The 12,796-nt window shown below is 44.0% G+C and overlaps 1 protein-coding gene, 1 non-coding gene and 1 pseudogene across 2 annotated transcripts; 2 read left to right on the top strand and 1 right to left on the bottom strand.

The window, feature by feature from the left end:
• Nucleotides 1–746: 746 nt before the first annotated feature.
• Nucleotides 747–2,908, top strand: LOC125312901 (annotated as a pseudogene).
• Nucleotides 2,909–5,187: 2,279 nt separating this feature from the next.
• TRNAP-UGG lies at nt 5,188–5,259 on the top strand. The gene has a single exon. It is a non-coding gene; the product is annotated as a tRNA-Pro (tRNA).
• A 2,508-nt stretch (nt 5,260–7,767) lies between these two features.
• On the bottom strand, nt 7,768–8,938 carry LOC115751176. Its single transcript, XM_030688934.2, has one exon. The coding sequence runs from the start codon at nt 8,830–8,832 to the stop codon at nt 8,272–8,274; it is 561 nt and encodes a 186-aa protein (XP_030544794.1). The 5' UTR covers nt 8,833–8,938; the 3' UTR covers nt 7,768–8,271.
• Between the last annotated feature and the right edge of the window lie 3,858 nt (nt 8,939–12,796).

Below are 12,796 nucleotides of genomic sequence, written 5' to 3'. Positions count from 1 at the left end.
TGAACTGAACCGAAATGTGCAAATTTTTGGTTCGGTTCGGTTTGGTTTTTCGGTTCGGTACACCCTAACTGGTACTGCCGTCATGACTCATCTCCATAACAGACAGAATGGCACTAAAGTTTCATATGGCTGGTAGAAGAAATTCAAATATTTTTTTGTCGTGTTTGCTAATTTGATGACTAATCTTCTGGTTAGATCCTTGATTGGTACTTGATGACTTGTTCATGAAGAGCTTATTGTACCTCATTTCCCGCTTGCCCAGCATAATGATAACGTGGTGTTGCCTAATGGCGATAATTAGAAGCCAATCTTAATGTCATATGATTCGTACAGAGTGAGAGATGCGCAAGTGCTGAGGGCATTCGTCTCAATTACTGATTGACTACCAAATGTCTCACTTAGGTGAATATATTTTTTGGCTCTTAATTTTACAAAATTATGTTCAATTTCATCGGCCAAATTTTCAGTAGCACTCTTGGAGTATCCACCATGCGGTCGTCCAACGAATCAATCAAATACGGGTTTTGTAATCTTGTCTAGTCGTGTCCTTCAAAGATACTCTCGTTAACGTCCACTTATCCTTGAAACCAATTGAGATCAAGGGTAAACTGTCCTGTCCCTGGAAAAAAACAAGGAAGGTAGGTAAAAAGCTCTCTGCTCTCGTGCAGATTATCAAACATCATGAGCAGGCCATAAATTGTTTTCGACAGTTCAACGTCCTCTATATAAACGATCGTTACCTCGTTTTCCTCGACTGTGCTCTCTCTCTCTCTCTCTATCTCTCTTTCTCTCTCTCTCACACGCATAAGATGGACAAGAATCCATGCTTCTGCTCGCAGGATCCTGAAGTGAGGAAAGGACCATGGACTGTTGAAGAGGATCTGATTCTGATAGACTACATAAACCATCACGGCGAAGGTGTATGGAACTCTCTTGCTAAAGCTGCTGGTAATAGCCTTAAATATTCGCTTCTTTTTGTCTTTGGCTTTTCGCGGTAATTGCTGTATTTGAATTTCTCTTCTTTATAGCCTTTTTCGTATGATCTTATACATCGATCACCTTAGGTCTACAACGCACCGGAAAGAGCTGCCGGCTCCGATGGTTGAACTACCTCCGACCCGACGTCCGGAGGGGTAATATCACCCCGAAGAGCAGCTCCTGATCATACACCTGCAGTCTATGTGGGGAAACAGGTGATTTCACGTACTACTTCGTAAACGTGTCCTTATTTTCCCCGCATACATCTCTCCCGGAAAAACACGAAGGTACTCGAGGCGTGCGGAATCGACAATCCCTCGTAACCCTTTACATCGAATTCAACTGCAGAAGCGTCTCATGGTTATCAGATTACTTGATTTTCCCCACCACGGCGCGTAGGAAGAACATCCAAAATCACCACGTGAAGTTGACAGCAAAGCGAAATTCGCCAATGGACCATCTAAACATGGTTATTTAGGCAATTCTCTAGACATGCCTATCTTGTATGCTGGACAATACATAGCAAAATCCCTTCTCTCCTTGTTTCTTACTATGCTTTCGGGTACCCCACGTTTGAATTATAGCGTAAGACCTCTTGGAGGACATGCCCATTTGGAGAAAGGGATTGCTTGGTGGGGCTCATGCGGTTCAATCACAACGTATGGGGAACTGTCAAGCTTATCGATAGCCATCGCTACCTTTGTTTTCATCCCGTACCCTAATAACTCAAAACTTTTCGAGTAAACAGATATGCGCTATAGTCCACTTGTTATCGTTACAATCGGGATATCTCGAGTTCGATTCAGCTTGCATCCCCTATTCAAATCATCTAGGCAATCTTTTCGTTAAGCATCCCTACCATCTAATTGGATTTGCACGAGAAGGCGTGTTAAGATGTACAATAATTTCACATCGAGATAAACAGGGTGTGCACATAACTCAAAAAGTGTTTGAATCCCCCCTCTCCCTATAGTTTCGAAATTTCTACTGCAAAATCGTTGCTAAAAATAATTTCTACGCTCATGCAGATTCATTTGACATCATCCACTTCTCGATTCTCTCTACGTAAATCACATGCATGATGGTGCCCGGGGGAATAACCTCTTTAGTGTTAATTGCATGAGAATTTGGGATGGTGACGTTGGCGGACGTAAATGGTTTAAAGGTGAACCGCAATTGGTCACATACATTTTTTTGGTGTGCCTAAAAGAATTTCAACTAGGCTTTCCCCGACCGCCGACACGTGTACCGCTTTTTTATTTTTATTTTTATTGCACGGGGGAGTTCCATTGTTGTTAAAATCATTTTAGACAAAATATATGTCGTTTTTTTTTTTAATCGTCGAAAAGGGTAAAAACTTATCGATCCGAAATAAGTAATTATCTTCCTATTTTTCAGGTGGTCCCAAATCGCAAAGCAAATGCCCGGGAGGACCGACAATGAAATAAAGAATTACTGGAGGACCAAGATCCAGAAACACATAATCAAGCGATCAGAATCCGAGATGAGTGATCTTGTCAACCCTCCGTCGGCTGCAAGCGCGAGCACCGATCATCACGGGGTTTCAGCCGCAGACGCGACGGGGATCGCCTATTCTCCGCCGTCCGATCGAGGCTGCCGCGCGGAATTCACGTTTTCGCCTCCTCCGGCCGCCCAAGTACCGGACGATGGCGTTTTCTGGAGCGTGGAGGATCTGTGGCCCATGCAGTCGCTAATTAGTGGTACTGGTCATGATGCCCAATTTTATCCCCTTTAGGAATATTGGTTATGGGGGGTCTTCTTGTGTTGTTGGTAGCTTCGGTAGGTCTTGTACTTAATAGAGGAAAAGGCCACGACATATCAGATGTCGCATGTGACGTGCTGTATACTATTTTATAGTTTGTAGCAGTGGCAACATATCTATTGCAATAAGATCTTGGAGATATTATCTCTATAACTGCACGTCCGAACCTCAAATTCTGTTAATTCTCGCGAACACACAGGATCCGCTTTTGCATGCGCCGGATCTAAGGGTGAGCACCGGGTCAGGTTCAATCCGGAAGCCGGACCAAACCGGCATGGACTGACCCGCTCAAGGTTGGTTCTAGGAGAACCCTTTAGGTTTCTAGCTCCGTGACTTAGAGCTAGCACACAATCAGTTCGGTTTTCTTGTTTCAAGCCTGGAACCATTAGTTATACTTGGTGTTAGATTATTTAAATATTAGAAACGCATTCATCTAACAGGTAAGATTTTAGAGTAATTGTTAGTGGTGTTGCAAAAATTTCACATGGAATCGTAACGAAGGATCCTAAATTGAAATCTTCCGTGGCTCATATTCCATGCTTTATGATCTAACTAAAGTCGAGCTTAAATTTTTGGGAACCGTTGGTAATGGTCCCACAAAACCTCATGGCCGACATTGCCAATTCCATTATTGATTATACCGATTATAAACCGAGTTTGAAATCTCTTTTATAAATAAATAAATAAATAACATATCCATTTACACCGTAAACACTTGATCAACGAGATGCTTTTGTAGTGAAATGGTGGAACTTTTATGTCCGATTATTAGAATTTCTTACTCTATTCAAAATCTTAAATGAACTGGTTCCCAAGTAAAATCGAGAATCGGATCGAAATCAGCCGGTTCATGAACCGGCAATATCACGACCAACTAGTTCCATTGCTTTTGGAATCAAGCATCATAGGGCCATTTCTCGATTCTAGGCCAGAAACCGATCACGCTTAATCGTATCAAGTTACGAAACTACATAGCATCCACAATTGTTTCCTTACTGTAACCACTGCAGCAAGTGCATGATATTGAGTAGGTACCAACCATACCAAGATCAGAGGTCGCTCTAGACAATTGGAGACCGTTTGGATGCTTTGGCATCTCCATGAAAATCCCACTGCATTAATGAAGGCTAAAATGACTTGTGGTCGGATCTGTCAAACTCCTGCTCGCGGATTGCGACCATTTCCTCTTTCGTTCGTGAATATACGAAGATGCTGTTCTTGAATTGAAGCACGTGGAGGAAAGCAGGAAAGAGAAGAAGCACATGTCGACCGATTCGGGCCGCTCGTGCGCCCTGTCTTCCACCACTTTTTCATTTCAGTCACATGTTCTAAACGTGATGAAATTGAGTTCGCGAAGCACGTGGGAGAGAAGCAAGGAAAGAACACGTGACGGCGGTCGGCCATGGAAGGCATTTAAAACGTGAATTCCATGGTTGTGAATCACGTTTGCTCTCGAACTATTTCCCTACTGCATTATCTCACCTTAGTCGCTTTAAAACTTAGGAGTCAGCACGTCTTCACAGCAATATCTTTGGGGTTGTTCCAATTCAGTCCGTATCTTGCTTTATTAGCTATGCCGATTTCCGCACGAATAAAGCCCGGGTTATAAAACGGTGTGATGGGATATTGATTGAACAGGCGGCTAGACAATCATGCATTTCAATATGATCGAGACGTATGTAATCTGGAACCACCGTAAGTCTAAGCTTCCATTTTCGGCGATATACATGACCGGGACTTTTACATTGTTAATGCTTTATATTTTTCGTACGTCTAGATTTAAGTTATAATCAGTGGATTGTAGCGACGAATAATGATCATCAAATGAGATAATTCACCGTAATCATTCGACTAAGAATAAATGAGGAACCTAAGTAGATCCTAAAACCAACCCTAGAATCTGTGATAGGGTAGTAAATTCTAGATTCTAAGGTATGCAAGGTAAGTTTAAAGTTCCAAAAAATAAGGAACAAGTTTCGATGGATAGGTTCTAAGTATCCGGAATCTAAATGATCCTAGAACCGCCCACCCGGTAATCACAAGTCGATCGAACGCGCTAAGGGCCAGTTCGAGAGCGCGCAGAATCGGCTCGATGCCAACCCTCGTGCCGGTCGACGCGGCCATCGTGAGATGAGGTGATGGGATGTCTACTTCGGTGTCGATCTCAATGTTTGGCGTCGGGGAAAAGTTCTTTCCCCAGATTGCGAGGGAAGCCCAATAATGCTCGGGTGGCCCTCCACAGTTGGGAAGTCCGACGTCGTTCAGAGATTAGCTGGCCTCAAGAAGACGACCTTCGCGGAGGGCAGCCCGTGTGAATAGTTCGCACAAGCCCCAATGGGCCCGACACTTCATTAGGTTGTCGTACTAGGTCTCTATTACTTTAAATCTTTGTAATAAATAAAACGATGACTTAAATTGCAAGGATAGGGCATTTGGTCTAGTGGTATGATTCTCGCTTTGGGTGCGAGAGGTCCCGAGTTCGATTCTCGGAATGCCCCTCCCACCCCTTACTGTTTTCTCTTTCGTTTTACTTTCTTTGTTATTCTTCGCTTTAGATGAAGCATCATGAGGCGATCTGCTCCGGAATCCCCTTTTTTTTTACGCTTATCGGTCAGATATCCAATTTAATCTTCGTGTTCATACTCTTCCCGACCGGACAACTGCACTCACCCTTGTCCTATCTTCTTCTTCACCCTCTCCTCTCTCTTTCTTTTTCTGCTTCCAACTCACAGTAAAAATGGCGACACACACACTCACCGTCCACTCCTCCGCCTCTCATCCCACGCGCCCCCCTCAAATCAGTGCCGAGCAGCTCGAGGATCGGGGTGATCGAGGCGGTGCAGGCGATGACGAGCCTGGCGCTGAAGGAAGCCGAGGAGCTGGTAGAAGGGGCTGCCCAAGAAGCTCAAGGAGGGGTTGTCCAAGGACGAGGCCGAGGAGGCCAAGAAGCAGCTGGAAGAAGCTGGAGCCAAGGTTGCCATTGTTTGATTTTCCCTTATTCGCTGGAAAGGAATCTGTGTGTTCCGTTTCTCGTTTAATTATTTGTTATCAGGTTTTGTAGTTCATGCAGTTGATGTTTCTTTCGTTCTTGAGGAAATTCTTTCCGGTTCGATTCAATTTTTATGTTTTGGTGCTTCGTTGAAGTCATTGAATATATAAGTCAGTTGCATAGTCGGGTTATTAGGTTCTATTTATTTCGCGAAAAATGAATAATTTAGAGATAATTTTAAAAAGAAATAAATTATTGCATCACTTGAAATAATTAGTCGGTGAAGAATAATTCCATAATCGACAATAATTTTAAGTCCAAATATCTTTGTGGACGATGAAGAATATTTTACCCTTCCGTTTGTTTCATGGGAAATGAATACTTTTAAAAAATATTATTTTAAAAATAATCGTTTATATCTCTTGAAATAGTTAATCAATAAAAAAATCATTTCTAAGGATATCAAAGCCGAACAATACATCCGAACCGAAACACAAATCGATCCGATCCAACCTAAATTTTCTAGTACTTTTGGTTTAGGTCGTCGGGGTAATCACTCGAATTCTGGGTAATATAAATATTTCGGGTCGAGTCGTGTTTCGATTCGGGTTTTTCCCATGTAAATATCGTTCACTTATCCGAATTTGATTTTTCATTAATAATCAATCCTATCTTACATTAATTTTCTTCGAGCTCATTGCATCCCCTACTTCAAGTCAAGATGCAAGTCGAGCTCTTTCGTGTCATAGTAAAGAACGGGATCTGGACTCTATTTACTGAAGTGCTTAACAAGTTAACAAGCTCCCTCCAACGAGGATTTCGTAATGAATTCGGAGTAAAACTTAAAATTTAGAAAATTAATTCGTCAAATGAAAAGCTTAAAATACACTTTTTTTTTTATTAAAAGAAAATTGTTGTCGATGGGTTGGGCCGTTTCGTGTTTTGTCTATTTTCAGATATTCCTTATTTTCATTTTCAGATTCAAACATTGCAGCACTTAATATTATACGCTTCGATTTTCGACGCTTACTTTTCAGTTAATTAGACGAGCGATGAATTTAATTACTTTCATATGTCGTCCAACAAATAAATTCATATGTCGTTTTCGATCTAGTTCGTGTAGAAGATGAGGTTTTGCAAATAATCAATTTTAAAAACAAACCCCGAAACACGACCCGACTCATACCGACCCGTCTCAACTTGATCCAACCGCTTTGGGTTATTTCTTTAGTGTTTTGGGTCGGGCCAAACACATCCTTCTATTGCTTCGGGTCGGGTTGCATATCATGAAAACACGACCCGACCCAACTCGACCGAACCCATTCATACTCCCGATTTTCATTATCGATATCAATTTGTGTTTGAATATTTTTACGGATGATAAAAGTATTTTTCGTGCATTCATTCTTGTAAGCGATATAAGTGATCACTTTAAAGAAAATATTTTTTAAATTATATATTTTTCGAAAATGTAAACGGAATTATTTAGGGAAATCGCAAGTCACAACACCGTCAGATTTAGATTTACCGAGTGAAATGGGACAGGGCCGGTCAAACAAAGGTGGACTACTCTTTTGTCGCGACATAGCATTCTGTCCAACCCGCCACGCTACAGGACAAAAACCTCGGGGCTCTCTTCACGGTCTTTTAACTTTGTCTCTATTTCAGTAAAAACCTTGTACTGCTCCGGACGCATGAAACTCTGCTTGAACAATGGATTTTCGCAGCCACCTGACTACGATTGCTAAACTCATGCAGCAATCGATTAAAGAAGAAGATCCGCGCTTTAAATGCTTAATAAGTATCTCAAAAGGACTCGTTAATTCGACTCGACTAAAGTTGCCGAGCATTATTGCCATCAATCAATCCGAGTGGATTTTTTTTTTTTCTTCCTCTTATGGCTCTGTCGGATCGAAGACTTTGAAGAAGAGTAGTTAATACCTTAAGGCTTAAGTTCATTCGCATCCTCATTAAATCTAATGTCAGTGAAGTACCCATCGTGCAGAGTGTTCTCTTCATGAGCAGGGGGAGCAGCAAAAGAGACGGTCAAAGAGGGGGCCAAACCCAAGAAGCCAAACTACTGTGAAATCTCTGACTAGACCATGACCAAAAGAGAAAGGGGACAGCCGGAAAAATGCTGGAACATTTCATCATTTCAGCGTACAACATCGTAAGAGAGAGTGTCCCAATGACGGATCCATGTACGAGTTCTTCGGAAAAGATGGTGCGTTGATCGGAAACGTTTCGAACCCATCAACCTTCGTCCCTCTCCCGTCGCCGTCGCCGTCGCCGCCGCCGCCGTCGTCTTCTTCTTCTTCTTCTTCCCCGGTTTAATGCATGCCCCAGAAAATCCTCAGACACCAAAGGCAAAAACCACCCCAGGGGATGCTTGGCGTGAATAATCAGAGACACGCTATTTGCAGTAATACCAGATATGGGACGCAACCGCCCAGCCGAAAAAGAGAAACGAAGAAATACAAGGCAAGGAAAAAAAAAATTGGATGGATGAATCGAATTTCTTTCAACTGCAACCGCCCTTGCTCTGGACCTGAACCCCGGTGAAGGAAACTCTACCGAAGCTCAAATGACCCACCTCATACAACTCCAGGTCCAACCACGCCGATCTTTCCGCCTCCAGCCCGTCACCGAAGCCCTCCTCGAACCCGTACCCGTACACCGACTCCCTCATCCCTTCCTCCACTATCCTCTCCCGCTCGCTCGACCCTCCTCCCACTCTCCCGCACTTCCTCTTCTTCTTCACCTTCTTCGCGCCCTTCTTCCTCGCCAGGCACCTCCGCCCCAGCAGGTACGGCACCCGGACGAGCGCGAGCGCCAGCAGGTTCACCACCGCGCAGGGGCAGCAGCAGCACACCGCCGCGCAGTCCGCGACCACGCCGGCCGTGCACGACCTGCACCGCTCCCCGGAGCACTCGATCGCGTCTCCTCCCGCGGATCCCTCGCCGCCGCCCTCGTCGTCGGCGCCGGCGAACCTGCTCCTCCTGCCGCCGCCGCCGCTCTTCCTCGTCGCCGCTGCTGCCCCGACATGGCCGTGGGGCGTGTCTCGCTGCTCCCGACCTTCCATCTCGTCGGATCCAATCCGATCCGATCCGACCCGACCTTAATCTAACTTCGCAGCGAAAAGCCTGCGACGGGAATCGGCTGAGAGAGAGAGGGGGGTGGGAAGCGTGAAGCGTATGTGCGTATAACTGTCTTTGGGAAGCAACGTAGTAGGCATGGGAAATGGAGTCTTTTTTTATAATTTTTTTTTTTAAATATCTTGGGGCATAATAATAATAAAAAAAATGGCCGAAAAGAGGGTCTTGCATTAAATGGCGAGAGGCCCGGGGCTCACGCGCCGGGTATACGCGCGTGCCCCACACGTACGAGTAGGAGTTGCCCGGCGCGCGTGTCCCGAGAGTCGCGGCACCGATTTTCTCACCCCAGTAATTACCCAATCAGGCCACTGTTGTCCAGCCCATTTACCCAAGAAGGTCAATTTTCTTTACCCAAAAAGAAAAAGGAAAAATTTTTGCCCGCACGCCTAACTTTAATGTTTTTTCACCTGAAATTTCCAATCTTTCACTCTCAAAATTTCCTTTTTTTTTTCTTTATTTTTTTCCCCTCCTCAAAGGCATAATATTGGGCACTCATCGTAATTTATTACAGCGACCGTGCGTGATGTCCTTGTCTGGTCATTCTCCATGCAATCAAAAGCTGCATACGCCCATCGAATCCCAAATCGATTTTGGGATCATGTGCTCGACCCACGTCCCCGCGCCCCCCCCACCCTCCTTTCAAACGCAATAAATGTGATTATGTATCTTCTCTTTTGGTTCGTTGCGTGATAAATAATAAAACAGGGGATCGGGGCAGAATCGGAAGAAACACGCGGCAGCACGACACGTCAATCTCCAAAAAAAAAAAAAAACAAGAAAAAGAGTTGCTCCAATTCGGGAATTGCCGAACCGATAGTTCGATCTCGTCCGCTGCGAGATGCAAAAACACGGGGACGGATGCCCGAATTGATCTCGCCCGCTTCGTGCTGTTTAGCCTAATGCCAAGCACATGTCCCTCTGACCTGACCGGACAGAAAGGGGTGGGGGGAGGAAGAAGATGATGTGGTTTCACATGGGGATCAGATGGTACAACTAGCGAGTGCTGATGGCCCAGCTAAGATCGGGGGCTTATGTCCCCTTAACTAAAATCGCAAAACGACCCTGACCCACGTCGTTCTATCTATTAAACTAACATATCCTTAATTATTCTGCAAAGCTTGTTCCGTGGACCTAAGAGCTTAGTTTTTTCAGGAAACCTCTCTCTCTCTCTCTCTCTATATATGTGGGCCGTAGGGCCCATTGCAAGTAGAGGCGGTATGGAGATGGGGCCCACTGTGAAAAGCCACTGTCAGACCGGGGGAAACGTCCCCCGTTTTCGAGGGAAAGGGGGAAGAACGAGATCGTATGGCAAATCATGCGAGGGCAAAAGCGCGAGCAGCTCCATCAAGCTCGCGAATTTCGGGGCCCCAGATGCTCGAAGCCTTCGGCAGCATGCAGATTAGATAGCCAATGCGTTGATCGCAGATGCCGCAGAAGGAGGAAAAGGACGTTGGATGAATCGAAATGCGTCTGGTGCCGACTTCTTCACAGGTGGAAACCGACCAGGTGCTTGGAGAAATAAATGAGATTGCGAGGGAGGGAATGAAATCGGACGCACCTCGGAGAGAGACGGAGAGACTGGATGCGAGCGGTGAATGCGCAAGGTCGCGTCTCCCGAGCAAAAGAAGGCGCTTCGAGTCCGCGAATGCTTCGGCGATGCTTGGACAGGAAATCTCCTGTAGTTTTTTCCACGGTCAACTGTCCAGCGTGCGCTGAAGTATATATGACGTGGAGGGGAGGGAGAGAGAGATCTCTGTTCGCAGAAAACGAAGACGATGCTAATGTCGATCTACCCTTCTCTCTCTCTTTCTCTGTGACTGATGAATAAATTATGATTCAAAAACCCAAGACAAGAAGGGAAAAAGCTCACGCATATGATGTCAGGGAAGCATCTTCTCCTCGGAACTATGATATCCGTCTAAATAACATGATGAAAATCATGAGAGTCAGAGGGTGGTCTAAGCTTTTCTTTTTCTTCTTTCTTTTTCCTTTTTTTTTTTTAGCTCCTCTCGGTGAGTCCCGATGACAGCGAATATAGGAAATATGTTTTCTTCTCCTCCTTCGATGGCGGGGAGCTCCTCCTCCCGCCACCGCATCAGCCCTCGCACGTGGGACGCTGTAAGCACGCGCCACCGCCTCTGTTTCTTCACCTCGTTCATGAAAACGAGGCTTTTGGGGGGATGCCGAATGCGCCCCTGCTCTGCTCTGCTCTGTTCATGGCAGGAAGCGGCTCTGCATCTGCAATTTGTTTTATATGCGAGAGCTCCTTGTTGAACTGGTAAACTGTACCTTTTCGGCTCTATTGAGAAGTTAAGCAGTCGGTGATAAAGGACTGACTGCTGGTGTTGTTGCTACCTTTGATTTTTCATTTTTCCTTGTCGGAGAAGGCTACCTTTGATGATCATTATCTTTTCCTACTATTTGGTTTCTGATCAAAAACATAAAATCGAATATAGAACGAATAAAATCGTATATAAAAGCCATATAATTAGGATAAAAATGCCTTTTGGTGGAGTAAATGTAGATAGGATTTTTTATATTCGTGATATAAAAGCTATTTTTTTCTGAAATTAATAAAATTAAATAGTTAGATTATGTTATTAAAAATAAAAAAAATTTCAAAATAACAAAAGAAAGCAAATTTACATCTTTATTTATTTTTATGTATGTGATTTTATTTCTGAGCTATACTATAAGTAATAAAATATATGAGTATAGTTTAGTATCAACTTTTATTTAAAAAAAATCAAAAAAAGAGAGGAATGCTTAGAAAAAAAAATGGAGTATAAGAACTAAGAGTAATCGGTTATCGGTCCGATCGGATCCCCCCGAAATAGGGAACCAAGCTAGAGGAATCGGTTTCAAGTTTCTAGAATCGAGGACCGCCGATCCGGTCTTGTCCCCCGGTGATCCAATGGAACGAGTTGCGCGTGCTTGAAACTCGTGCTCATATTTAAAATTTGTAAAAATAACCTTAGTAATTAAGAGTTTAAATGATTTCTTTACAAACTTATAAAAAAAAAATCAAATTTGAAAAAAATGGTCGGTCCGGTCGGGGTGGGTGATTCCACCTCTGAAACTGGGAATCGGACCGATAATTACCGATTTCAATTTTATGGAACCAAAAATTGAGCCGATGCACCTAGGAACGGGATCGAATTGGCCGATTCAATCTAATTTGGGCGGTTCCTAGTTCAATCGGTTCTGTTTGCTCACCTCTAATAAGAACTCGGATTTTAAATGAACAAATTTAAACTTGAAGAGGACCTCTTTACTTCTCGAATATTGAGGGGCAATGCAATTTCTAAAAAGTCTTGTTCTCCTCCATGTCTCCGCTTCATGTTGAAGTTTCACAATTCTTTCGTAGTTCTTTGATTCACGTCAAAGCTCCACAAAAATAGCGAGAGAGTCGAAACTCCTCCTCCCTCGTAGTTTTATGATTCACATCAAAAGTCCACGAAAGCAACAGGCCGTTCTCCTCCACAATTCTATGGTTCACCTTGGAGTATCATAATATTAGCCAGAAAGTCAAAACACTATACTTTTCGAAAGCATAAAGGTGAATCGCGGTTTTTCTCTTACTAGATCTTGGCATTCGCTACCCGATTTACTTCAACGTTCCCGTAGCTGGTTTACATTTCTTGTCACAATCAAGCTCACGGCTCTGAAATGTTGCAGTGCGCTCAATTGTTGTTTAAGATGATTATTAATTGATGAAGGTTATCTCCATCTGCGCATTTGTGATTTTTACGAAAGTGAATCATGAGAGATTGTACCCACCCATCGGTGGCCGCGATGGTTTGAGTCCAGCCTCTTTCACGAGAGGTCCCGGGTTCAAAACTCGTAGGCGTCGGTGATTTAAGCGGGGGGTCGTGGCGGTGGGATGCTGCG

Source organism: Rhodamnia argentea, chromosome 11, assembly GCF_020921035.1.
Source record: "Rhodamnia argentea isolate NSW1041297 chromosome 11, ASM2092103v1, whole genome shotgun sequence".
Lineage (NCBI taxonomy): Eukaryota > Viridiplantae > Streptophyta > Magnoliopsida > Myrtales > Myrtaceae > Rhodamnia > Rhodamnia argentea.
The sequence above is the reverse complement of the archived record's forward strand: the minus strand, read 5'-3'. Positions and strand labels throughout refer to the sequence as shown.